The sequence below is a fragment of the Miniopterus schreibersii genome (genome assembly GCF_964146895.1).
Source record: "Miniopterus schreibersii genome assembly, chromosome: 4".
Lineage (NCBI taxonomy): Eukaryota > Metazoa > Chordata > Mammalia > Chiroptera > Miniopteridae > Miniopterus > Miniopterus schreibersii.
The window spans coordinates 98288934-98316842 of NC_138105.1; the positions used below are offsets into that span (position 1 = coordinate 98288934).

The 27909-nt window shown below is 43.6% G+C and overlaps 1 protein-coding gene across 1 annotated transcript in view; it reads left to right on the forward strand.

The window, feature by feature from the left end:
• The first annotated feature begins 3000 nt into the window (after positions 1-3000).
• Positions 3001-27909, forward strand: part of SIMC1 (SUMO interacting motifs containing 1) — a 38238-nt gene continuing 13329 nt past the window's right edge. The window contains exons 1-4 of the mRNA XM_081136319.1: positions 3001-3281; positions 18170-20008; positions 21430-21662; positions 22442-22511. Of these exons, the coding sequence (XP_080992445.1) occupies positions 3153-3281; positions 18170-20008; positions 21430-21662; positions 22442-22511 (2271 nt within the window). The 5' untranslated portion in view covers positions 3001-3152. The remainder of the gene's footprint in view (positions 3282-18169; positions 20009-21429; positions 21663-22441; positions 22512-27909) is intronic.

Genomic DNA, 27909 nt, shown 5'->3' on the forward strand with positions numbered 1-27909 from the left:
ACACATTGGGAAAACTGTTACTGAAGTAGCAACAAGAAGCAGAAAGGGGACAGACAACTCTTCATGGTCAGTCTTGCAGAGAACATTCCTTCCCCCTCCTCCGCATCCCTATCTGGGAGGAGATGGCCAAGGGGAGAGGAGGGGAATGGCATCACCACCACCACCAATAAGAGCTATTGTAGCCACAAGTCCTCCTGCACCAGGAGGATGGGAAGAGCTATGGATATGAAATTAAAGATTTAAAAAGGGCAGGCCTTTTTAAATAATACTTGGAATGTGACTGTAGTCATTACTGAAAATGGCTGCACAGCTGTGGGACCAGATATATACACACATATATCTCACAAATTAAGACTTCTCAAACTGGTTATATACTTATCATAATTTATAATTATTTCTTAGTTCATTGTTTGTCTTCATCATCAACTATAAGCACCATGGACCAGAGGCCATGTCTGTGTTTTCACTGTTGTAACCCTTGAGAGAATAGCATCTATGCTCAGCCAGAGGATGGGGCCCCATGATGGGATTAGTGGCCTTATAAGAACAGGAGAAGACCTCTCTCTCTATCTCTCTCTCTCTCTCTCTACTCACTGGGGAAAGGCCATGTGAGGATATAGTGCAACCCAAGAGGAGAGTCTTCACCAGGAAATGAATTGGCCATCACCTTGATCTTAAACTTTCCAGCCTCCAGCCCTGACCGGTTTGGCTCAGTGGCTAGAGCATCGGCCTGCGGACTGAAGGGTCTCGGGTTTGATTCTGGCCAAGGCACGTACCTCGGTTGCAGGCTCCATGCCTGGCCCCCGGTCGGGCATATGCAGGAGGCAACCAATCGATGTGTCTCTCTCACATCGATGTTTCTCTCTCCCTCTCTGCCTTCCATTCTCTCTGAGAAGCAATGGAAAAAATATCCTTGGGTGAAGATTAAACAAACAAACAAAAACAAACAACTTTCCAGCCTCCAGAACTGTGAGAAAATAAGCTTCTGTTGTTTAAGCCGACAGTTCATGATATTTTGTTCCGGCAGCCCGAGCAGACTAGGACATAGGGTTATTCGGAAGCCCCTGAAGGGGAGTTGAGTACACACTTTCTTAAAGATCACTTTAAGTGGCTGAGTGTGGAGGGTCCAATGAAAGACTGTAAGAATGGATTCACTGGACTGGATAGGGGGCTACTACTGCAGACTGGGTCAGCGATGATCTTAGCTTGTCTAGAATCATAACAGCAGGAGCCAAAAGAACTGAATGGGTACAAGAAATATTTAGGAGGTAAAGCAGGCAGGACTTGATGATGAGAAAAAGAAAATAAAGCATAATGATTAGATTTCTCACTTGAGCAATTGCTGGCTGGTGGTACCACCATTCACCGAGACAGGGGACACAGAAGGAGAAGCAGGCGTTTTGGGGAGGGGGGACAAGGGGGTGAGTTCAGTTTCAGACATACTCCACTTGAAATGCCTGTGAGATTCAACGGACGTTTGGATATATACGTTTGGAGCTTTGAGGACAGGCTGGGCTGGAAATAAACCTGTGGGAGTCATTGGCATAAAAATGATTGTTAAAGCCATGGGAAGCAGGTGAGACTGTGTAGGGAGAAGCGTGGGAAGACGGCCTGTGACGGAATTCCAGGGACATCGAGATTTAAGAGGCAGGAAGAAGAGCAGCAGTCAGGGTAAGGAGACTGAAAAGAAGAGGTAAGAGAGGTGCAGAGTCACAGGAGCCCCAAGGAGACAGTGTTTCAAGAAGCAGGGAGTTAAATAAGCTGAAGGTTTACTGGCATTTGGTGAATCCAATGTAAGGAATCCCTTCACCGCAAGGATGAGTTCAGCCATTCCACCAGAATGTCTGAAATCTCTTGGCCATAAACTCCCTGTCCACGAGACCGCTGGTTTTCAACAAGTGGTCCCCAGAATAGCAGTATAAACAGCAGCTGGGAACTTGCTAAAAACGCAAATTTTGCGGCCACAGCTCACGGTACTGAATTAGAAACTCTAGGGTGGGGCCCAGAAATCCGTTCTTTAACCAGCCTCCTGGGTGATTCTGATGCTCACTAAAGTTTGACAATCACGGCCTGAGACAGGACTTAGACAGCACCTGATAAGGACTGATCCCCCTTCTAATAAGCACATTTTCATCTGTATCTGTGAATACGTTTCACCTAGTTGCCCGGAGCCACAGAGGCAGGATTGTGTCAATACCCCACCTTTATTGTGACACCGATCCTATCTTGGTTTTAATGATGGTGCCTTACAACCAACCACTACCTACCACTTCGCCCCTTCTCCTGGGCATCTCTTCTTCATCTTTACAACCTTGCTCTCGAACGTAACATCTAATTATCCGCAGCGTCTACTACCCCACGGCTTCTCTTTGTGCATTTTTTTTTTTTTTCAGTTTCTGATCCTATTGTCAACTGAACAAGTCTCTAAATCTCAGTTTAAATAAATCTCTGAGCGACGTGGGCTGTGGATGACACTGCAGGTTGGGTACAGTTCAGGAGAGCAATTTGGCATCGTTTGTTGGAACAACTAGCCAGGGAAACACTGCCTTTGACCCAGTAACTACACTTGTACGAATTTTTCTTACAGATGTACTTGCACATGTGCACAAAGAAGTGGGGGGGGCCCTCTCCCCCCAATCAGTCCCGACGTCAGGCCCCCCACCCCTAGTTAGTCGGGGGCCCTCTCCCCCCGCAGCAGCTCGAGGCCAGGTCCCCACTCTGCAGGGGGCCCTCGGCTCAGTCCCAGGCCTGGTGGCTCCGAGCTTCACACTGGAGTCCCTGGCAAGCAGCTCCTAACGCCCGCCCTGAGCACCGGCCGGGACCCCCCCCGCAGCGTGACTGTCCGGTTTCCCGGACCTACGGTAAGGAGCGCGGGTGCCCCGCCCGACGCCGCGGCCACGGCCTTGACCTCGCGGCGCGCGGCAGGCGGCCCGCGGCCCGCGGCCTGGGGGCGGGGCCAGAAGGGGCGGGGCTAGGGGCGGGAAGGGGCGGGGCTTGGGCGGGAAGGGGCGGGGCCTGCGGGGTGATGGCCAGGGTTGTCGCCGCCGCGGCTGCCGTCTCCTCAGCCGCAGGAACCGAAGTCGCCGCCGCCGCCGCCTCCGCCGCCTGGGTCGCCGGCCGCCCGCGCGCTGGCTCGGCCGGGGCCCGCAGCCATGGAGGACTTCATCGTGATCTCGGACGACAGCGGCTCCGAGAGCTCCGAGGGGACCCGCCCGGGCCGAGCGCGGAGGCTCCGCCGGGCCCTGTCCCGGACCCCCGGCGCGCCGCCCCGCCGGACCGTGGTGAGTGAGCGAGCCGCCTCCGCCGCGGCGCAGCCCCCGCTCGGGCCGCGCCGATTCGCCCCCGCCGGCCGGGCCCGCGGTCCCCGGCGCCCCCGCCGCCCGCCCGGTGGCGCCTCACGGCTGCAGCCGCTTCCCGCCTCGCCGCCTGCCCGGCCCTGAGGAGCGCGGCTGGCCCGGGCGGGGGCGGCCAGGCCTCCGGGCTCCGCGTTGAAGCCCGAGCGGCCAGAGGGGCTGGAGAGGGGCGGCCGAGCACATGGGCGACGTCCCACGGCGGGCGGCGGGCGGCGGGCGGCGGGCGGCGGGCGGCGGGCGGGCCGGGGGCTGACCCGAGCCTCGGCCGGGGTGGGGGCTGGGGCCCCGGGGGACGGGGCCTCCCGGGGGCGGGCCGCGACCTCGAGGCCGGCACGCGGGAGCGTGTAATTGTTTGGCTTGCGGTGGGTGCAGGTGTGTGCGGGGAGGTAACGGGAGCCGGGCGGGGGGAGTCGCGGGCCTGGGCAGACGGTGGCGGCGCTCCAGGGCCTGGCGGCCGAGCGGGGGCCCGGCGTCGGAGTTATGCAGGGGGGCGATTTATCCGGCCGAGCAGACGCGTGCGGCGCGGGCCCTGCGGGAGCAGAGGGGGCGTCCTGCGCCGTTCCTCTGCCCCTCGGCCTCCCTAGTCTTTGTCCTCCCTGACGTGGAGAATAAAACGTGTGTGTGTGTGTGTGTGTGTGTGTGTGTGTGTGTGTGTGTGTGTGTGTGGCGCCCCTGCCTTTCTAGAACCCTCCACAGGTATTTATTGGACCCCCTACTGTGGGCCAGACGTTTTAGGGGGCGGGGATACAATGGAGAGCAGGACGACCGTGGTCCCTCTCACAGAAGGTGATCTGTTCAACAAGTGGCTGCTGAGAACTCAGGGGGCCGGAGGCCGACAGGCTTTCTACCCCGGGACTGTCACCCTCAGACTTCCAAGGGTCTTCCCGGCCCCGCAGAGCCACGCACCCCAGAAATGAAGGCATGAGCCCGCGCGCGTGGTCTCATAGATCTGTAACACACCGTTTAAGGAAACCGCTTTTCTTCCTGTGCAAAAACTCCTTCAAGACAAATGCAGCCCCTGCTCCTTCAGTCCCCTCCCCAGCCAGCCCCCCTTCGCGTCCCAGGTGAATGAATGGAGAATGAAATGCGGAGGCACAGCCAGTGCACGGATGGTGCTGTGCTGCCACGATCCAAGCAGGAGTCCTCAAAAGTCTCAGTAAAGAATTTAGATGAGGTGGGCAGACAAGGGACTTTCAAGGTAGAAGTGATCCAACTGGGTAGGTGAACGGATGTACCGAGCACTTGGCAGTGTGTGGGACATAGTAGGTCCACAGTAAACATCCGTTGGGTGAAATGATTGAGGGGGGGTGCGCAGTTCAGGTGGGAGTTTGTTCAGGGAGCCAGTTCAAGAGTGGGAGCAGGCTTGGTGTGCAGGGGACGCTGCCTTTTCAGTCTGGACCTACTGGAATTAAAGTGCTGACGGAAACGTACATGGATGTCGCCCTCTCAGAGAAATTGATCTCCAAGAACAGGCAGGAGGGAGAGATTTGGTAATTATCCAAATAGAAAGCACCAAAGGCGTAAGAGTGACTGAGATGGTCAAGGAAAAGATACTGCAGAATAACTCACAGCTGCCTTTCCTCCCTGTCCCTCCTCTTTCCTACTGCGCCTCCTCTCAGTCCCCCTTGAACTTGGTCCTTCCTACCTGCTTCCGCTCATCCCAAGTGTTACCCCTCTTCCCTCATCCTAGCCCAGCTTCCCTCTTCAAGCACATGGACAGCACCCTTATCCCCGTCTGTGGTCTGCTGTGGCCCTTCACACGTACGTCGGCGCCCTCTCTAACTGCTCATCCTGTGACCACCAACCTGGCCTTTTGCTCTTGAGCCTCTTGAGTTGATGAGAAATGAAGGGCAAGTTCCAGAGAGTTATACCCAATTTAAAACTTACTTCTCTAGATATTTTTACTCCAGCTTTCTAAAAATTCCAAGTTTTTCTCCTTTTATCTCGCTTGCCAATTAGATAAGGGTGGTAGGATAACCATGTAAAAGATCAGAGGCATTGAGAGACTTGCAAGGTTATAAAGCCTCAAGCACCTTAGTCCAGCTTTTCTTCAAGGCCCTGAGGTCAGAGAGACCTCTGCAAATCATGACCCCAACATAGCAGCTGTGTGAGCTTTGGCCAGTTCTGCCATCTCTCTCAGTGTTTCCTCTTGGGAACATTAATACCTACCTGGCAAGGCTATTAGAAGATTTGTAGTGAGGTGATGCAAGGAAAATGTCCAGCATAAATGAGAGCTTTTGCTACACTCTGTTGTTTCTCAGGCAGGCCTGACCTCACACTTGGCAGGCAATGAAATAAACAAGTTTTATAATTTTCTTTTCTTTTTTACAGTATTGACTGAGGGGAAGCTATGTGTTTTAATTTAGGAAATGAGGAAGCTCTATCCAATACTGTAGTTAATATTTCTAACTCCTGGTTCTTAACCTGGGCTTTGGAATTTCACTAAGTTGATGAAGTGGGTTTGTGTTTTCAGTAATTTTTATTGCTTTTTCTTTTCCGCACTGAACCTATACAGATAGTTGATTGATTTTGGTTGATCTATTACCAAAAAAATTTAGAAATGTATATAAAGGAGAAAATTAAATTGCCCTTAATCTCACTATCCAAAGGTAACGAATGTTAACATTTTGATGTATGTCTGTCTGAACTGGGATCTGTAAATGTACATGTGTGCTCATACATACCCATGTGTCCCCCAATACTTGTTTTTGCAAAAATGAAGTTTTGCTATATATGTGTTTTTTATAGCTTGCCTTTTTCTAGTAGTGTACTTTTATCTCTTTCCACACTAATAAATACACATTTTTACCAATATTTTTAGTGTATTTCATTGTACAGATTTACAATATTTATAATCTACTATTAATGGATATCATGCTGGTTGTTTCTAAATTTTCTCTATTATAAACAATGCAGTAAGGAATTCCCTCATAAATAATCTTTGTACCCTTTATTTGTTTGTTTAGGATAAGATCCTCTTAGATGTGAGATTGTTGAGTCAAAAGGTATGGCCCCCTTTGAGGGCTTTTGACATACATTGCCTACAGAATTTCCTACAGAAATTGTGCATCCACTGTAGTCTCATAATACCCCTATCTTCACTACCTAGTCACCCCTAGATAGTGTCAGTTTATTTAGTAAATATTTATTGTTTGCCAGGCTCTTGTAGGTGCTGAGAATACAGCCATGAACAAAACCGAGTCCTGCCCTCATGGAGATTTCATTCTACTCAGTGAGAGATGCACATTTAGCCACATAAGTGTAATGTCGGGTGACATACAGAGTATTAGGAAGGAACATGAGGCCTTTTCATTCTTTTCATCTTTGCTGATTTGACAGCCACACTCTGAGCTATCATGGTTTTAATTTTTTTCTTTGGTTGTAATTCATTCTTTCAGTAAATACTTATTGAGCCTTTGGCCCTGGGGACCAGAGGTGAGCAAGATAACAATGGGCCTGCATCCTCGTGGGAAAAGACAAGGAATACACAAATAAGTGGGCGACATACTGGAGAGGAACTTGGGTGGCATTGGATACATCAGGTTGTGTTTTCAAAGAATGCCTCTCTGAGGAGTTAATATTTGATCTGAGACCACAATGACAACAGATTTGTTATGAGCAGGTCTGAGGAAATAAGGTAGAAGCAAAGGGTGCAGCAAAAATGAAGGCTTAGAAGTGGGAATGGTCATGACTTACTGGAGGAATCCAAAGGCCGGGGGGGGGGGGGGGCTGGAATGCAGTGAGCCGAGGACACAGTCGAAAAAGGTGAGAAGTAGGTGGGCGCGGTCACAGGCCGTGCAGCCCACACAGGGAATTGGGGTTTTATTCTGTGTAGCAAGACATTTTTGAAGGATTTTAAGCAGGGGAATGACATGATCTGATTTACGTTTTTAAAAGGTGACTCTAGCTGTTATGAGATGAAAAGACTATAATGTAAGGTGACTGTATAATTTCTCATACAGATGGGGATCCTTTTGCACATGAAAGGGGGTGCTAACTGAACAGGTTATCAAGCAGCAAGTAAACTGGAACTGTCCCAGACAAGCCATAAGTATAGTCAGCTACTGTAAGTGGACAAAAGTGGAACCAGGTTGCTCAGCCTAGGAGCTGTCTGCTATAGTCCAGACCAGACACAACCATAGCTTAGACTAGAGCGGTGGTGCAGGGTCAGAGACCTGAGGGACGCGGTAGATACTTAGGGAGTAAAATCGGCGGGTCCTGGCTGCTTGGATGTGGGTAAGGAGGGAAAGGGAGGAATCAAGAGGGATGGCCTGGTTTGGGCCTGAACAACTGGATGCCTGCTGGTGCCATTCATTGAAATGAAGACGACTTGGGGAGGAACAGAGTTGAAGGAAAGATTCAAGACCACTGTTTTGAAGGTGTTAGTTAGCCAGCTGGAGATGCCAGATGTGAAGTTTGTGCTGAGTTTGGAGGCCATGGAGGAAGTCCTCACTAGGGACACAAATTTGGTGTCACTAGCACATAGGCTGTAGTGATTTAGATGCGATCATCTAGGCTGAGAGGCTACAGAAGGAAGAACATCCAGGGCCTAGCCCAGGTGAAGGCAAGGGGTGGAGGAGCAGCTAGTGAGGCTAGAGGTCAGTGTGTGCTCAGCTGGTAGTAGAGGTGGACATCTTGTACATGTTTATTGGAGATAAATAAATATATATATATGTATCTGTTTCTGTCCTATTGGGGTGTTATTTTTCCTACTATGTAAATATCATGTATTGGATTCATTATGGGTTGAATTGGGTCCTCCCAAAAGATACGTTGAAGTCCTAACTCTCACTATTTGGAAATAGGGTCATTGTAGATGTAATCAGTGAAGACAAAGTCATATGGAGTAGGGTGGGCCGTTAGTCCAATATGACTGGTGCCCTTTTAAGGCAGTGTGAAGACAGAGGAAAACCACCATGTGATGATGGAAGCAAAGATGGGAGTTATGCAGCAGCTGCAAGATAAGGATTGCTGGCAACACCAGAAGCTAAAAGAAAGGCATGGAACAGACTCCCAATGAACCTTTAAGAGAGCGTGGCCTTGCAGACACCTTCATTTTGAGGATAAGTTACTGAGAGGATAAGTTACTGTTGTTTTAAACCAGCCAGTTTGTGGTAATTTGTACTGAAAAACGAGTAACAGACTCCTTTGTCATACATGTTAACATTTCCCCCCCAACTTTTGAATTCTTTTTGTTTTCTTTACAGGAGTTACAATTTTTTCTTTTAATCCTCACCTGGGGGACATGCTTAGAGAGAGGAAGAGAAAGAGAGAGAAACAGCGATCGGTTGCCTTCTGTACATGCTCCCACCAGGGATCAAACCCACAACCCAGGTATGTGCCCTGGTTGGGAGTCAAACCAGCAACCTTTCGGTGCACAGGACCAACTGAGCCACTCCAGTCGGGCACAGGAGCTCTAAGTTTTACGTAGCCAATTCTGTCACTCTTTTCCATTATTTAATTTCTGTCTTTGTTGTCATGCTTAGAAAGGCTTTCCTCACTCTTAAGGTTATAAAAATATACTTTACATTTATTTATTTATTTATTTATTTATTTATTTATTTATTTAAAATATATCTTTATTGATTTCAGAGAGAGGAAAGGAGAGGGAGAGAGATAGAAACATCAATGATGAGAGAGTCACTGATCCCGCAACCCGGGCATGTGCCCTGACTGGGAATCGAACCCTGATCGCCTGAATCCTAGGTCGATGCTCAACCGCTGAGCCACGCCCGGCTGGGCAAAAATATGCTTTACATTTAATTAATTCATTAATCTACCTGGAATTAGTTTCAAACAAGGGATGAAATGGTAATCTAATATTTTCCTCTCCAGATGGTTAGCCAGTTGTCCCAACATCACTTGTTGAATCCCTGTCCTTTTCACCCAGTGGTTTGAAATGTTACTTTATTAAGTGGTAAAGTTCTATGTAGTTTATATATTTTGCTACAGGCTGTTTTAATCAAAAGTAGAGGAAGCACCTCATTACTCTCCTAGAATTTTTCTGTCTAGTTTTGCATGTTTATTCTTTCAAAGACTTTAAAATCATTTCATCAACTTCCAAATAATGTGTACTTTTAAAATTGGGATTACAGCCCGGCCGGGCGTGGCTCAGCGGTTGAGCATCGACCTAGGATCCAGGCAATCAGGGTTCGATTCGCAGTCAGGGCACATGCCCGGGTTGCGGGATCAGTGACTCTCTCATCATTGATGTTTCTATCTCTCTCTCTCCCTCTCCTTTCCTCTCTCTGAAATCAATAAAGATATATTTAAAAATAAAATAAAATAAAAAAATAAAATTGGGATTACACACTAAATTTAGAAATCTACTTTACTCAATAAAGTTTAAGGTTCTTGTGTGCGCATTCGCACATCTTTGCTTTGTTTTCAGAAAAGTCTTTCCTGTACGGGTATTATTTTCCTGTGTCGTTTAACACTTAGCTCTTTCTTCGTCTGAAATGTTTTAGATGAGTGAAGTGTGCCCAGCATTTACTAGAGACTCTGTTGCCTTATTTCTAAGACAGCACTGAGTTGAAGACTTGTCAATTTGAGAACAGCTTTTCAGGAAAAGAGGAACTACCACACAGAATGTCCGCAATAACCATTCTTGATATTAGAATGTATGTTGTTCATCAAATATGTTAATTATGCAGGAATAATTTCTTAAATAATCATCTTTTCTCCACTTATTTGAAACACGTTGTTTTACACGCTTATGTCTGTTTCTGGATTTTCTCTTATGTTTCATTGATTTGTCTATTCTTGTGGTTTGGCAATATTTTTTGTATCTAGTAGAGCAATTATCTGTCCTTTATTTCCCCCAAGATTTATTGGCTATTGTGTCCATTTACTCCTCCAAATGAACTTTAGAATCATTTTGTCAAGGATTTCAGTAGATCAGGGTCTCTTTGGGCCAATACCTCTTTGTTGTGGGAGGCTGTCACCTGCAATGTGGGATGCTCATCAGTATCTTTGGTCTCTACAGCTAGATGCCAGCAGTAGCCCTCCCACTTGTGACAACCAAGAATGTCTCCAGACATTGCCAAGTGTCCCCTGGAGGGCAAAATTACAGCCAATTCAAAACCCTTAGATAAGATTTGTAAGCTAATTAAAGGAGAATTAATATCTTTATAATATTGTCTTCCTAATTAGAAGCATAGTATAACTCTCATTTTATGAGGCTTTCTTCTTGGCAATTAGACTTTCTTCTTGGCAATTTGGATCCTGAGCCTTTCTTATCAAGGAGCTAATGTTTTGGTTCTGAATGACTATTTGTCACGCAGGGTTGAACATGTTAGTCGTGGTGAGTATCACATATTAAGAATAGTTGGCATTCATGCCTCACACCCTATATGTGCTTTGAGTGGATTAAGTCGTGTAATCTTCACTGCAGCCCCACGAGGTAAATACTGTTACTATCCTCATTTGATAGAGGAGGAAACTGAGGAAGGTTCAACCAAGTGCTAACGGGTAGAGCAGTTTTACCACCACTAGTCTCAATCTTGAAAATCCTGGGATAAACTTGTGAACCTCTCACCTGGTTTCCAAGGGAGCATCCTGTAGGGATGCTAGAAACAAATGGTTGGGGCGGGAGGGAAACAAGTTGTAATATATAATTTATTTTTTTAATGTGTTTTTTTTAAGAATGGACCCCCCAGGGTTTCTTAATCTAAAAATTACTTTTTTAAACCCTATCACGTACTTTAAAAAATATTTTTTAAAATCACTTTTTCTTTCTCAACCTCTTTCCTGAAAGAGTAAGTTCACTGTGGTACACAGCCATATCCCCAGTATGCCCAGCAACTAGTTTAATGCCTCAAATATAGTGGGTGCTCAGTAACTATTTACTTAAGGAGAAACAGAATTCTTATTGTTAGTTTTCTAAGGAATTCTTTCCTCCTGGTAAGTTACGTTACAGATATGTCAAAATACCCTCTGTGATGGGAGACCCAAGGCATAAACTTGACATCTATCCCAGGCTAAATTTTTTTTTTTTTTTAAGATCAGATGGGAGTCCCAGAGAGCCTGGGCACAAGCCCAGAGAGAGCCTCTGGAACAAGCTCTCCAAAGCCCAACACGAGGAACCCAATATCTCCCAGACTATGGACGCTTCACGAATTTGTGTGTCATCCTTGCCCAGGGGCCATGCTAATCTCTGTACTGTTCCAATTTTAGTGTATGTGCTGCCCAAGTGAGCACCAGGCTAATTTTTTTATAAATATTTTTTGGAACTAAAAATACAGCTGTGTCATAGAGTGGAAAGCAAAATTCACCTACATTTTGAATTTAAAACATCAGATGTCAAAATAATTTGGATCTTAAATCAAGGTAAGCTTCCCTTAAGGCCAAAGATGACTTTCCCATCTTCCATTAACAGCTTTATTCAGATGGAATTCCATCCATACATAAAATTCACCCATAAATTCCAAATTTTGCAACCATCACCACTATCTAATTTTAGGACATTTTCTTCACTCTTTCCAAAAGGAAACCCTGTACCCTCCAGTGGCTTCTCTGGGGTTTTTCTTTAAGGTACACAATCATATTTTGAAAAATAAAATTACCCCATTTTAAATTATAAAAAGAATTTTAAAATTATAAAAAGGAAAATAATTCAGGACATTAGTAAGAACCCACCCCTGTACATTCCCACTCTCCAAACATAACTAACAGTTTTTGTGTATTATCCCAGAAGTTTTCTGTATATATACACAAAGGTACATAAATGTCTTAATTTTTTCCCCAATGGAATCATACTAACTTTTAAAAAACCACTTAATATATTTCTGGCATTTAAAAAAATATTAGTATCTCATTCAGACTAGTGTCCATTTTGCTCACAACGGTATTCTGAGTGCATAAGGTGGTAACCTGGCACAAATATTCATTCAATAAATATTTTATCAGTTCCATCTTACCTAATGTTATAAAAAACTACTTATCTAACCAATCTCCTATTGAATTTAATTTCTCTTTTGTGTTTCAGATTATGATGTGATGAGCTCTTCATAAAAATATGTCTGTAGGACAAGTTTCTTACAGTGGAATTTTGGCGTTAAAGACTAATGTATTTAACATGTCACTGTTATGGACATACTGTTATTCTTTGTGGAATCCATTGGAATTTTGTTTAGAATTTATTAGATTTATATGTTGGGGGAGAACAAACACTTTTAAAATTTTAAATGTTTTGTTATAAAACTTCTATGAATAGACAATCTGAATAGACCTATATCTATTAAAGAAATTTAATCAATAATTAATAACCTTCAAAATCAGAAAGCACCTGGCCCAAATGGGTTCACTGGTGTGTTCTACTAAACATTTAAACAAGAAATTATACCAATTCTCTATAGAAGATGGAAGCAGAGGAAATACTTCCTAACTCATGGCCTGCTACCCTCCCACCTCCCAGCTGCTTCCTGATTTCCATAGTAATCACTTGCTGTTCCCAACAGTTTTACTACCTGATGTGTGTATCTAAATAACGTAGTTTACTTTTGCCTATATGTGAATGGAAGCTAAAAGAAAACACTTTCTCTACTCACATCACTCTTGACACCAAATGTGTAGAGAATTGTACTCCACACCAACTGCGTCTCCAATTCTCTGGATGCCAAGTAGGTGCACTACAATTTAATTCCGTTTTGACACTACTGGGAGCTGGGGAAGAACCCGCAGGTTAGGGGCTTAGTCCCCTAAAACTGCCCCCAACTCCAGATGCCGATTGTAATCAGTGGATCCTACACAACTTACCTACACTTCTGTCAAACTTGGCTACAAATCAGGTTCCCAGACCCTCTCCCAAAGTTCTATAGTTTGCTACAGTGGTTCACAGAACTCCGGGGAACACTACTATTACCAGTTCCTTATAAATGATGCAAATGGAGCACCAGAGGAAGAGGCAGGGTCCAGAAGGGGCCCAAGTGCAGGAGCTTCTGCCCCTGTGAAGTTTGGGATGTGCCACCCTCCTAGTGCATGGATGCGTTCACCAACCCAGAAGCTCTCCAAACCCCATGGTTTAGGACTTTTATGGAGGCTCAATGACATAGCATGATGATGAAATTGTTAGCCATTGGTTATTAACTCAGTCTCCAGCTTCTCTCCCCTCCCCAGAAATTGAGGGAGTGGGGCTGAAAATACTAACCCTCTAATCACATGGTTCCTCAGGCAACTGGCCTTAATCCTGAAGCCATTTGGGGGCTTTCAGTCATTGCTGCTGTCATTAATAAACTCAGATATGGTTGAAAGGGGCTTATTATGAATAACAAAATAGTGCGCCTCTTATCCCTGTCACTGGAAATTACAAGGGTTTCAGCTCTGTGCCAGGAAAATGGAACAAAGACTAAAATACAGGGTGCCCTCCAAAAATGTATAAGCGCACTGAGTAATTATAAAGGCAGTGTTTGTTAACATTAAGCGATATTATGGTTTTCATTTGCATTTCCCTAATGGCTAATAACGTCAGACATCTTTCCATCTACTGATTTGCCATCTCTCTTCTTCAATGAAATGTTTATTCTCTTCTCCCCATTTTATCATTGAGCTTTGTTTTCTACTGTTGAGTTATGAGTTCTTTACATACCCTAGTTACTAGTCCCTCGTTGGATGTGTGGCTTACAGATACTTTCTCCCAGCCTGCAGTATGGCATCCTCCTCACATGGGCTTTCACAGGCAAAAGTTTGTCATTTTAATTAGGTCTTATTTACTCACTTTCTCCTATAGATAGTGCTTTTAGTGTTGTCTAAAAACTGCCTGGCCCTGGAGCCCAAAGATTTTTCTCCTGTTGTAGGTTTTTTTCCCCTAAAAATTTTATAGTTTTACATTTTATTTCTAAGTCTATAATCTGTTTTGAGTTAATTTTGGCATAAGAGAGATTTCACTCGAGGTTCATATATTTTACCTATGGATGTCCAGTTGCTCTAGCACCATTTGAATTGCTGTTTGTTTTGTGCTCAAATAGACCCAGTTTGGGCCAGTGGAAGCTCCTTTCCGCTGGCTTCTGTTTAAGAGTAATTTTGAATAGGCACTATGTTCATCTTACTGGCTTGCTTTGGAAACAAATCCCCAAGTAAGATGCACCTATACTGTACTTACTGTTTTAATCCTGAGGCTGAGTTAAGTTTGACTGTGTGAGATTTTTCTAACTAGTAATGAAAGGAGGGTGCTGCTCTAGAATCCTTTGGATTCTGATGTTCTAATGCAACTTTTCAATTTCCCAAAGTTCTAAAGGTCAGTCCCACTTCTTTAGAAACTAAATAAGTTTCTCTTAGCCTGGGCGTGGGGAAGGGGTAGTGTAACTGTTCTCTTAATTCTTAGTACATTATTAGGCCATCATTGAAAAGACAGTTGGCATGCCACCCCACAACTGCAGTTTTCAAAATACGTGAAACAAAACTAACTGAACTAGCCCTGGCCGGGCAGCTCAGTCGGTTAAAACATCGTCCCGATAAACCAAGGTTGCGGGTTCCATCCTGGTCAGGGCACACACAGGGAAGAAGCAATGATGCCTGAGTAAGTAGAGCAACAGACCTGTTTCTCTCCTTCTCTCTAAAAGCAATTTAAAAAACAAAGTAACAAAGGGAGCAATAGTCAAAGCCACACTCAAGTGCCCAAGGAACATTCAGCAAGGTAGGCCATTGTTAGGATATAAAACAAGTCACAATGTATTTCAAAAGACTGAAATCATACAGGGTTTGTTTTCTGACCATAATGAAAGTAAATTTGAACTACATGATAATAAAATGACTATATATTACAAATTGTGGAATGAAGTAAAGCAGTACCTACAGGGGAAGTTTTAGCTTTTAATGCTAATGATAAAAAAGAAAGGAGTTGAAAAATCAATGTCTAAGCTTCTATATTAAGAAGCTAGAAAAAGAAGAGCAAATTAAATTGACAGTGAGTAGAAGGAAGGAAATAATGATAACAAATAAATGAAATAGAAAACAGATTTTTTTTAAATCTGGTTTTTTTAAAAGATCAATAAAATTGATAAACTTCTAGCTAGATTGATCAGGAACCAAAAAATGCAGAGGATACAAGTTACCAATCTTGGGGAATTTTTTAAAAAAGAAATTGGGAATAGATCTATACAGAGCATAGAATTAAAAATATAGTAAGGGACTATTGTGAACAATTTTATGCTACTAAATTTGACAATTTAGATGAATGAATTCCACAAGTCACAAAACTAACACAAGAAGAAAAAGTAGATGTTTACTAAGCTATTGAATCTGTAATTTAAAACAGAAAGACATATATGACATGTTCTCACTTATATGTGGAATCTAATGAACAAAATAAACTGACAGACAAAATAGATCCAGAGGCATGGAAGCACAGAACAGACTGAGGGATCTCAGAGAGAAGGGGGGCGATGCGAAGAGATTAACCAAAGATGCATAGCCCATGAACACAGAAAATAGTGCAGTTAAGGCCTGGGGAGGGGGTCAGTGGGGGGGAAAGGGGAGACATCTGTAATACTTTCAACAACAAAGATAATAAAGTTTTTTTTAAAAAACTTTCCTACAGAGCAAATTATAGGCCCAGATAGCTTCACTGGTGATGTCTATCAAACTTTCAAAAAGATAAAAGTATCCAACACAACTATAGGGAGTGGGGTGGGAATAGTTCCCAAGTCACTTTATGAGGCCATTTTTATCAGATAGCAAAACTAGTAAAAGAAATTACAATAGAAAACTATAAACAAATATCCCTCGTGAGCATGCAAAAATTCTTCATAAAATATTGATACATTAAACCCAACAACATAGAAAAAGAATAATACATCATAACCAGGTGGTGTTCTCCCCAGGATTAATTTAATATTAGAAAGTCACTGAAAATAAAAAGTGATCATCTGTGTTGTACAGAAAAAGCATTTGACAAAATTTAACAATTGGTCCCAATTAAAACCCTCAGAAAACTAGGAAAAAAGGAAACCACCTCAGTCTGACACAAGCATCTGAAAACCCATCGCTAACACCACACTTGACAATGAAAGGCTGAAAGTCTAAGTTCAAGAGCAGGACAAGAATGTCTGTTCAGCACTTCTGTTGGGAATTATACTGGATGCCTTAGCCATTGCAATAGGCAGGAAAAAGAAAGAAAAGGTACAGATTGGGAAGGAGGAAGTAAAACTTCTTTATTTGCAGACAACATGATTTGTTAGGTGGAAAACTCTAAAAGATCTACAAAAATAGTTACTTGAACTATTAAGTGAGTTTAGCAAGGTTGGAGGACACAGGGATAAAATACATCCATAGTATTTCTATATGCTAGTAATGAATAATTGGAAAATGACAAAAATTCCTTTCCATTTCCAATATAATCAAGAGTTAAATTGTTTGGGTTTAAGAAAGAGGCGTGTACAGATGCAGTGGGGATATGAGAGAGGCATGATGAACCTGTGGCGAGAAGTGGTCGGGGCGACTTCACATGGTGGTATCTGTGCTGAGTCTTGAAACACAAGAAACTTCTAAACAATCAAGGGGATAATAGTCATTCTGGGCAAAAGAAAGAACATAAGCAAACATAGAGATACTGGAGAAAGCATGGCGCTTCGGGGGATCTGTGGGACTGTGTAATTCAGTCATGTGAGGAGGGACAGTAGTCAGGGAGGGGCTACATGCAGGCCTTACTATGAAGGACCTTATGTGTCATGCTAAGACATTTGTCCTTTAGCCTATAGCTCAGATGGTGGGTTTTAAGTGGGACAGACATGGTAATGTTGTACTTCAGAAGATGGCGATGGAAGAAGGGATGAATTCAGACCCTCTATGGCCTGGCAGCTACTTAAGTTCAGCTAGCAGCAGAGAGCCACCACAGGCAGTGATGCTGTTTGGCTGCTGTTTAGGAAAGAGGTGTTGGTTTCACCAAGCAATCCCTGTTCCAGGGTGAGGTGCATGCCAGCTTCTTACCTGACCCACCCAGAATCCTGTGCCCTGCTTTGGTGCCATTGACAGTGGTGACCATCACGTCTACTAAGATATAGCATAGTAGCTGTGGTAGCCCAGCAATTGGTACCCAACGAGGTGAGAAGACACCTGGGAGGGAAAGCAATATTGCTGCAGGCTCGTGGCACAGAGTTTGATTACAGTGCCTCTGGCTGGCATTGCCAGGCTTTGTGACCTGCCTAATCGTTTCATAACCCTTTATAGTATTATCCTCCATATCTGACAACAGGCTAGCTGTGTATTGAGTGAAGGTGTACATTCCTAGGCCCTAACAGGGAAAGAAGAAAACAGTCCTGGTTTGCATGTTTGTCTCTGCTACTTCGCTGTATAATCCTTAGGTAAATAACCCACTGTCTCTGAACTTGTTTCCCCACCTGCACAATGGAGGTGATAATGCTTACCCGATAGATCACTGTGAAAGTTAGACATGAGGAAGCTCTCAACATGTTCTTAGCACAGAGTCGGTTCTCTTAGACTAGCGTCTCTTTTTCTGCAGCTTCCATTGTAGGTTATCCTGTGCATTTGCTTTTCCAAGCAAAAGTTGCTTTTTAGTTTGTGCCTCAAGGTTGAAATATTACCTACAACTTCCCTATCCACCTTGGATCAGAACACTTTCCCACTATGCCCTCAGTAATGTGCATGTGGCATTTGGATAAATTGAGAAGCTATAGAAATGAACAGCTTTGAAAGTAGTAAAATTTTGATCAAAGGAAATAATGTTTATGTTATATAAGATTTATACATTGTCAGTGAAGTGAAAAGGTAAAATATGCTTATGCTTAAACGCTAAGATTTGTCTTCTGAGATGAAACTGAGACTCCTACTTGACCCTTTATCTTCTCACAATCCTTCAACAGGACTTCATTGACTTAACCAGAGAAACCAGACCAAGGCCAAAGGATCGCAATGGAATCTGTGTGATTGACCTGACAAGAACTGAGGAAGAAAACAGACCTATTGCCACTCTTGACTTGACTCTAGAACCTGTTGCTCCTTCCCAGAAGGAGTCAACCAATCTTCAAACATGTGCCAGCCTCTCCAGCAAAGAAGTGATGGAAGGGCGGGTGGACAGAAGCTCTTGGCCTGCAGCACGGAGAATCATTAACAGCGATCCTGTGGATTTGGACCTTTTGGAGGAAGCCGCATTTGAAGGCCCCCAACCCCCTACATCCATCAATGGAGACTCTGTGTGTCCAGCAGAGCCAAACTGTAGCTCAACCACATTCAAAGATGACTTAAGCTTCTTGGCCAGCCTAGAGCTGTCTTCAGATATTCACTCCCTCTCCCCAATAAGCAATAATGGCAACAGCAGCAATCAAAGGGCACCCTTGCCGTGCCCACAGCAAGATGCACCTTGCCCACCACAAGCCTTGCCATGCCCACTGCGAGTCTTGCCGTGCCCACTGCGAGCCTCACCATGTCCACCACGAGCCTCCTCATGCCCACCACGAGCCTTGTCATGCCCATCACCAACCGTGCAGTGCCAACAACAAGCTTTGCCTAACCTGCCTCAAGAAGTGCCATGCCCTCAGCAAAATATGCCAAGCCCACCTCAGGACTCATCATGGCATCCTCAGCACTTACCATGCCCACCTCAGGAGTCATCATGGCATTCTCAACACTTACCATGCCCACCTCAGGACTCATGGCATCCTCAGCACTTACCATGCCCACCTCAGGACTCATGGCATCCTCAACATTTACCATGCCCACCTCAGGACTCATCATGGCATCCTCAACACTCACCAAACCCACCTCAAGCCTCATGGCATCCTCAACACTCATCAAGCCCATCTCAAGTCTCGCTCTGCCCGCCTCAAGACTCTCTGGGCCTACCTCAAGGAGTACCAGGCCCACCTCAAAACATATCATATCCACAAGATGTGGCACACCTGCAAGACATGCCACAGTCATTGGGAGACATGCTACAGTCATCAGGAGACATGTCACAGTCATTGCAAGATGCGCCAAGGTCACCAAGAGATGCACCAAGGTCACCAAGATATGCTCCACTGTCACCAAGAGATGTGCCACAGTCACCAAGATATGCGCCACAGACACCAAGATATGCGCCGGAGTCACCAAGAGACATGCCACAGTCACCAAGAGATGCGCCACAGACACCAAGATACGCACCAGAGTCACCAAGAGACGTTCCACGGTCACCGAGAGATGTGCTGCAAACACCAAGATATGCACCCCAGTCACCAAGATATGCGCCGCAGTCACCAAGATATGCTCCACAGACACCGAGATATGCACCACAGTCACCAAGAGACGCACCACAGTCACCTGGAGAAGTCTCACTCTTACCAGATGTGCTACGTTTGCCTGGAGACATGCCACACTTGCCAGGAGACAGGCCTGACTCTCCCCCAAATGATGTGCAGAACCGTGACACCCCCATGGATATCTCGGCCCCACCTTCTCCACGCTGCTCTCTCAGCCCACAGTCTCCACAGTCTAAAGCTTCCTTGGAGAAAATCCCTTGGAGTTTCTCTGTCACAGAAACTCCAGCCAGAAAGGCGGTAACAGTGTCAGAGCGTGCCAACCCCGGGTCCGCCCAGGTACAGGCACGAACCCCACCAGGTGTGCTGTACAACAGACCGTGCCTGCATAGACTGAAGTACTTCTTACGGCCTCCGGTGCACCACCTCTTCTTCCAGACACTGATCCCCGATAAAGACGTAAGAGAGGTGAGCTAACCCACCCTCCCCTAGGGATTAGATGTTCTCTCTACAGGCCTAGCCTAAGGATAGTATGCCAGCAAGAGTCCACACATGAGCCCGGCTGGCGTGGCTCAGCGGTTGAGCACTGACCTAGGATCCAGGAGATCGCGGTTCGATTCCCGGTCAGGGCATATGCCCAGGTTGTGGGCTTGATCCCCAGTCGGGGGTGCACAGGAGGCAGCCAATCAATGACTCATCATTGATGTTTCCATCTCTTTCTCTCCTTCTCCCTTCCTCTCCCTGAAATCAATAAAGATATATTTTTTTTAAAAAAAAGAGAGTCTATACATGAGAGAACATGCCCAGTATGAACTTGACATTTTAATCTTTCCCCGACTTGTGGAACCATTTAGTGTATGACAAATGCTTACTCTCTAAATCTCAGTGTTCTTATCTATAAAGTAAGAATAATAATAGTATGTGTTTCTTAGGGTTGTTGTGAGAATTAATTTAGGATAAGTTAAATGTACAAAACATTGTTCTATAATTATTGCTATTATTTCTATATTGAACTTTTTAATGTTTTTTTTTTTTTCCTCCTGATTGTGAAAGCCATATATGTCTATTATGGAAAAATTGAAAAATACAAAAGAGCATATAGAGGAAAAATCATATATAATTCCACCACCCAGATATTAGAAATTACTTTTCATGTTTTCCCTCCCAGACTTTATATACATACTTTTGGGGGAAGAAAGCAACTTAATATTTACTATCAACTTAAAAAAAAGAACAAAATGGGATTCTTCTCCTAACAATAAAACATATTTAAAATACCTTTCTTCCTCTGTTTTTTTCAGTACCTGATAATCTATTATAACTACCCCTAAATATCTTTTTTTTTAAATATGTTTTTATTGATTTCAGAGAGAGGAAGGGAGAGGGAGAGAGAGATGGAAACATCAATGATGAGAGAGCCATTGATCGGCTGCCTCCTGCACGCCCCCTACTGGGAATCGAGCCCGCAACCCTGACTGGGGATCGAGCCCGCAGCACAGGCCTGTGCCCTTACCGGGAACCGAGCCGTGACCTCCTGGTTCCTGGGTCTACATTTGATCACTGAGCCACGCTGGCCAGGCAGCCCCTAAATATCACCCTCACTCTAAAATCAGCTTGGCCAGCTCTTGGCTCGTTCATGCTTTTTTCTCTGTGCTGTATTCTAACACAGGTAAAATCATGTTAGATGTAGGACACTGAACTCTTATTCTCTAACTTAATATGAGCATCTTCCCCTGTCACTGAATGTGTTCAGATAAGGCTTCCAGCCTCTTTTTAAACTCATGAATATTTCAGATACATGGGACACTGCTGTCTTCAACCTGTTCCAGAGCCTCTTAGTTTCATGTCTTCAGAAACCCATCCTAATTTCTTCTTTTTTATCTCTACAGAGCAAGGGCCAAAAATTAGAACCCATCCCCCATCGAAGACTAAGAATGGTAACAAACACCATTGAAGAAAATTTTCCCCTGGGGACGGTGCAGTTTTTGATGGACTTCGTGTCACCTCAACATTATCCGCCCAGAGAAATTGTGGCTCACATCATCCAGAAAATCCTGCTCAGTGGCTCGGAGACTGTGGATGTCCTAAAGGAGGCCTACATGCTTCTCATGAAGATTCAACAGTATGCACCTTAGATGTGGGCAAACCTTCTAGGCAGCCTAGACTCGGGGCACAGCTTTCTCTTGCCTAGGCTCTATTCAGCTAACCATTAGAGAGGGTGACTTAGTATATTAGTGTTATTTGGATGACAAGTGACAGGAAACCCATTCCAAACTGGCCTTAACAGCTAGTAAAAGAGAATTTAATGACTCATGTTACTAGAACTCTAGGAATAAGACATGACTTAATTCAGTTCAAATATGCTTACAAGGATCCATTTTTCAGCTCTGCTTTGCTTCTTTTTTCAGGCTTCATGTGGTAGCCTTCTTGGCCTCTAGCTTTTGATACTCGCAGTGGGCGAACAAGTCTGCTTCCATTACAATCACACAAGAGTTCTGAAATTGAGTCCTGTAGGCTTTAATTGGCATAACATAAGACATGAGCCCATCTGTGAGCCAATCACTGAATGAGGGGTAGAATATTATGACTGGCTCAATATGTTTCATAGGTTTCATTCCGGGGTCCTAGTAGGTAGAGCCAGTAGGCCAACTAATAAAAAGTTGATTTCTTCAAAGCAAAATTGAGCCAATAACACCTCCCAAAAGAGAAATGGGTACCAGGTAGCATTATAAAAATAATAAAGTTCCAGTACCCTTAGATGGCATGGTATGGTATTGTATCAAGGAGGTGGCAAGAACATTCAAGATAAGAGGAGGCTTCTTGCTTCTATCATCTTCTAGAATTCCATCCCTTTTTCCACAAAACTTCCAGAATGCTAATTTCATGTCACTTGACTTTCAGGTTACATCCAGCTAATGCCAAGACAGTGGAGTGGGACTGGAAGCTGCTCACTTATGTCATGGAGGAAGAGGTAACATAACAATTATGAGGGTGTATCTTTTGCAGAGGAAATTTTAACTAGAAACAAAAGTAACAACAAATCTGATAGTAAAGTCTTTGCCACTATTTCCTCCTCGTACTCTCATCCCCATCAAACAATTCCTATTGAAATAGTATGTGCTGTTTTCCAATTCAAGATCGAGTACATTCACTTATCCCTGTCCTTCTTGAGACCCCATGAAAAATAATAGTGAGTAGGGAAAGTTATAAATTCATGGTAATGAAAATAAAGGGAAGGACCTTAGATCTGAATGAAGATGGAAAGATCTAAAGGAAATGTAAGAGTGATGATTGATGAAGTAGGCAGAGAAAGCCAGAGGCTAGGATACATGTGGAAGGGGCTGCAGCCAAGGAGGAAGAAAATCTGCCTTTCAGGGCAGAGAGGTTCTGGACTCAGAAACAATGTATAAGAGGGTTGGGGTCAGATATAGGCTGTAAGTTTGTTGAAAGTTTATAAATGGAACTGATAACCCGTCCATTCTGGAGTACAGAAAGTTCAGTCACCAGGTTACTTAAAGGATTCATTGTCTAAAGAAAATGAATGAACCATCTGTCATAAGTGAAGGCAACTAGTATAGAGTTGGTGCTCTAGAAAATAATTCTTCTGCATTCTGACCTTTAGGGATTCCTAAACTTGCCATCTTTCTGTCTGCTCACCCAAAAGCACTTGGGTATAACAAATTCTTTTCAATTTAGAATTCTGTGCTCAGCTAAACTATTAGTCAAGTGTGAGGGTAGAATAAAGACATTTCCAGACATGTAGGAACTTGAAAAGTATCCCCAAACCCCATTCCTTAGTAGGTTACTTGAACGTATACATCAAAAGAATGGGGAATAATAAAAAAAGAGGGAGGCACAGGATCCAGGGAGCACTAGGAGATAAGAAAGAGAAGTCCTAAGATTACAGAAACTAGTAGACCTAGAGAGCAACCAGTCCAGATTGGAGTAAAATAACATAGGGCGTTAAGAAAGAATAATCTGGGAAGCATCATCAAGATAATGGACAAGGAAACTCCAGGCCCTTATTCCTCCATGGAGATACAAATTCAGCAACAATATATGGACCAGAACATCTTGGTGCAAACTATAGAGACCAGTTGAGAAGCTACAGTACCCAGGCCAATGCATAACCAAAAAGGGACTTAATTAAAAGGAGTAGGGAAGTTTGTGGTATTTTGTGTCCATGCCCCTCCCCATACCTGGCATACCATGGTACCATGGTATAATTGGGAGGAAACCTCCTATACTACAGCTCCTTCCTCAAGATAGAAACAAAAGAGTGGACTTAGAGCCCAGTGTTCTAATTTGTTAGGGGGCTGCCCAAGGGGTGATTTCTGTCTTTCCTGACTCAAAGCACTGATGGGCACAGTAGCACAGTTGGAAGTTGCTGAAAAGAGAGGTGAGCACTGTGGCATGTTAGAGTTGCAGAGAGAGTGCAGTTCCACAGGCAGGTACCAGGGGGAGTAAAAGACTGTGGGCTCCTGAGAAGATATAGGGGCAAGCCACTCAGGAAATTAGACAGATAAAAGCAGATGCACAAGCCCTGAGAAAACACATTCCCAGAAAAGGTGAGAGGTCCCAGAATTTCTAGCCAGATTGATTGGTGAAGGTCGTGATCTATATAAACTCAGTGGATAAAAACTGGAAAAAGTTCTTGTTTTTCAAATGTTTAAATCTCAACCAAAGACTATAAGGCATAAAAAGAAACTGGAAAATGTGACCCAATCAAAGAAACAAAACAAAGCTCCAGAAATATACCCTAAAGAAACACAGATCCCTTAACTGCCTGAAAAAGAATTTTCAAAAACTATCTTAAAGGTGCTCAAGGAACTAAAAGAGAATACAGATGGACAATTAAATGAAGCAGAGTAACGATGTATGAACAAAATGAGAATATTAAACAAAAGACTATAGGAAAGTATCAAACAGATTCTGGACCTGAAAATACAATAATTGAATTTAAAAATTCACTAAAGAGGTTCAACAAACTTGATCAAGTAGAAGAAAAATATTGGTGAACTTGAAGAAAGGTCATTGGAAATCACTGAAACAGAGAAACAAAAAGAAAACAGAATAAAGAAAATTGAAGAGAGCCTAAGGGACTATGGAATACCATTAAGTGAACATATGCGTCCTATGGGAGTCCCAGAAGGAGAAGAAAGAGCAGACAGCTTATTTAAAGAAATAATGACCACAAGCTTCCCAAGTCTGATGAATGAAATAGATATACAGATTCAGAATGCTCAACTCCAATCAGGATAAACCAAGAGACCCACACCAAAACACATGATAATCATGTTGTTAAACGTCAAAGACAGAATCTTGAAAGCAGTAAGGAAAACATGACTCATCACATACAAGAATACTATGTCCTTCATGTGCTGCCAGTGGGGCTCAGTGGTTGAGCGTTGACCTAAGGACCAGGAGATCACAGTTCAGTTCTGGTCAGGGCACATGCGTGGATTGCTGGCTTGATCCCTGGTGGGGAGCATGCAGGAGGCAGCCAATCGATGATGTTTCCCTCTCTCACCGATGTTTCTTTCTCTCTGTCCCTCTCCCTTCCTCTCTCTCTAAAAATCAATAAAAACATATTTTTTTAGAAAAAAGAATACTATGTCCTTCAAAACTTAGGGAGAGCAGTAAAAGAGAAGGGACATATCATATACAAGATCCCCAGTAAGATTATCCACAGATTTCTTATCAGAAACTTTGGAGCCCAGAAGGCAGTGGGCCAGTATATTCAAAGTGCTAAAGAATAAAACTCAACCAAGATTTCTATAGCTGAAAACTGTCCTTCAAAAATGAGGGAGAAATAAAGACATTCTCAGGTAAACAAAAGTTGAAGGAATTTGTTACCACTAGCCCTGCCCAGCAAGAAATGCTGAGGAGAGTCCTGCAATTAAAATGAAACATTAAACAGTAACTTGAAATTGTAGGAAGAAATAAAGATGTCAGTAAAGGCATATATGTGTGTGTGTATATATGTATATGTGCAATCATAACAGCAACTATTATTGTAACAATGGTTTGTAGCTCCATATTTTATTTGAGTGACTAATACATTTTTATATTAGTCTAAAAGCTAATATTATTGTAACTGTTAATTCCACATTTTGTTTTCTACATAATTTAAGAGGCCAATGCATTTAAAAGAATTATTAGTTTATGTGAGGCCACACAATGTATGAAGATGGAGTTTTGTGACATCAACAACCAAAAGGGGTGGGGACAAGGCTGCAAAGGAGCAGAGTTTCTATATATTAGTATGTTGTTTGTTTTTTGTACGTTATTGAAGTTAAGATAGTATAAATTCAAATTAGGGTATTATAACTTCAGAATGTTAAATGTAATCCCCATGGTAACACAAAAACAATAGCTATAGAATATACTTAAAAGGAAATGAGAAAGGAATTTAAACATTTCACTACAATAACCAAGAGGGAGAAGCAACCCAGGTGTTCATCAGCTTACAGGATAGACAAAACGTCCATACGTCCAGGGAATGTTAATTCCGCTCTAAGTAGGAGGGAAGTCCTTTCCCGGCCGCAGCATGGACCGCAGTATGCTGAGGACGTCACACTGAGTGAGACACGCCCATCACGAAGGACTAATACTGAAGGATCTGCCCTGCGGGAGCATCTGCAGCAGTCAGAGTCCCGAAGCAGCCAACAGAGTGTTGCTTACCAGAGGCGAGGAGGAGGGATTTAGTGGTCAACGTGTATAGAGTTTCAGTTTTGCAAAATGGCAAAGTTCTGGAGATCTGTTGCACAACTATGTGAATATGCTTAACACTACTGAATTGTACACTTTAAAATGGTTAAAAACTAACTTTTATGTTTTTTAGTAACCACAATTAAACTTTTTTTTAAAAAAAGAAAGCAGACAGTAACAAATATTGGCAAGGATATAGAGATAGAAGTCTCATACATTGCTGGTGAGAATGTGAGTTGTACAGCTACTTTGGAAAACAGTGGCAGTTTCTTTAAAAAAATTAAACATAAACTTATCATGTGACCCAGCTATTCCACTTCCAGATATCGCCCCAAGAAAAATGAAAACCTTTGTCTACCCAAGACTTGCATGTGAATGTTCATAGCAGCTTTATTCATAGTAGCCCAAAAGTCGAAACAACCCAAATGTCCATCCACTGTTGAATTGATAATCAAAATGTGCTATATCCATACACAGGAATACCATTCAGTAATAAAAATGAGCTATTGATACGTGCTATGACAAGGTAACCACTCACACACAAGATCACATATTGTATAATTCTGTATCTATGAAATGTCCAGAAAGGCAAGTCAGTAAAGCCAGAAGCAGATGAGTGTCTGCCTGGGGCTGGAATTAACTGTGAACAGACAGGCGGGAGGGGTCTTATCTCTGATGAGGATGTTGTAAACACATGGGGCTACATCAAATTACAAAGCTGCTGCACAGCAAAAGAAACCATCCACAAAATGAAAAGGAGCCCACTGTTTGGGAGAATATAGTCACCAATGTTATATCTGCTAAGGGGCTAATTTCCAAAATATATAAAGACCTTATACAACTCAACACCAGGAAGACAAACAATCCAATTAAAAAGTGGGCAAAGGACCTGAATGGACACTTCTCCAAGAGGACATCCAGATGGCCAATAGACATATGAAAAGATGCTCAACGTCACTGATCAGCAGAGATGCAAATTAAAACCACAATGAGAGATCACCTCACGCCTGCCAGAATGGCTCCATCAACAAATCAACAAACAACATGTGCTGGCGAGGGTGTGGAGAAAGGGGAACCCTGGTGCACTGCTGGTGGGATGCAGACTGGGGCAGCCGCTATGGAAAGCAGTATGGAGGTTCCTCAAAAAAATAAAAATGGAGCTGCCTTTTGACCCAATGATCTCACTTTTGGGAATATATCCTAAGAATCCTGAAACACCAATGAGAAAAAATGCATGCACCCCTATGTTCATAGCTGCGTTCTGTACAATAGCCAACACCTGGAAACAGCCCAAGTGCACATTGGTAGATGAGCGGAGAACAAAGCTGCGGGACATTTGCACCATGGATACTATGCAGCTGTATAAAGGAAGGGTCTCTTACCTTTGCAACAGCATGGATGGACCTGGAGATTTAATACTAAGCAAAATCAGCCAGACTGAGACAAATACCGTATGATCTCACTTATATGTGGACTCTAATGAATAAAATTAACTGATGAACAAAATAGAAGCAGAGACTTGGACACACGGTACAGCCTGATGGCAGAGGGGATGAAGGAGGTGAAGAGAATGGCTGAGGAACATATATGCACATGAAATGCGCACAGCCCATGGGCACAGACAGCGATGTGAGGGCCAGAGGGAGCGGAGGGCGGGG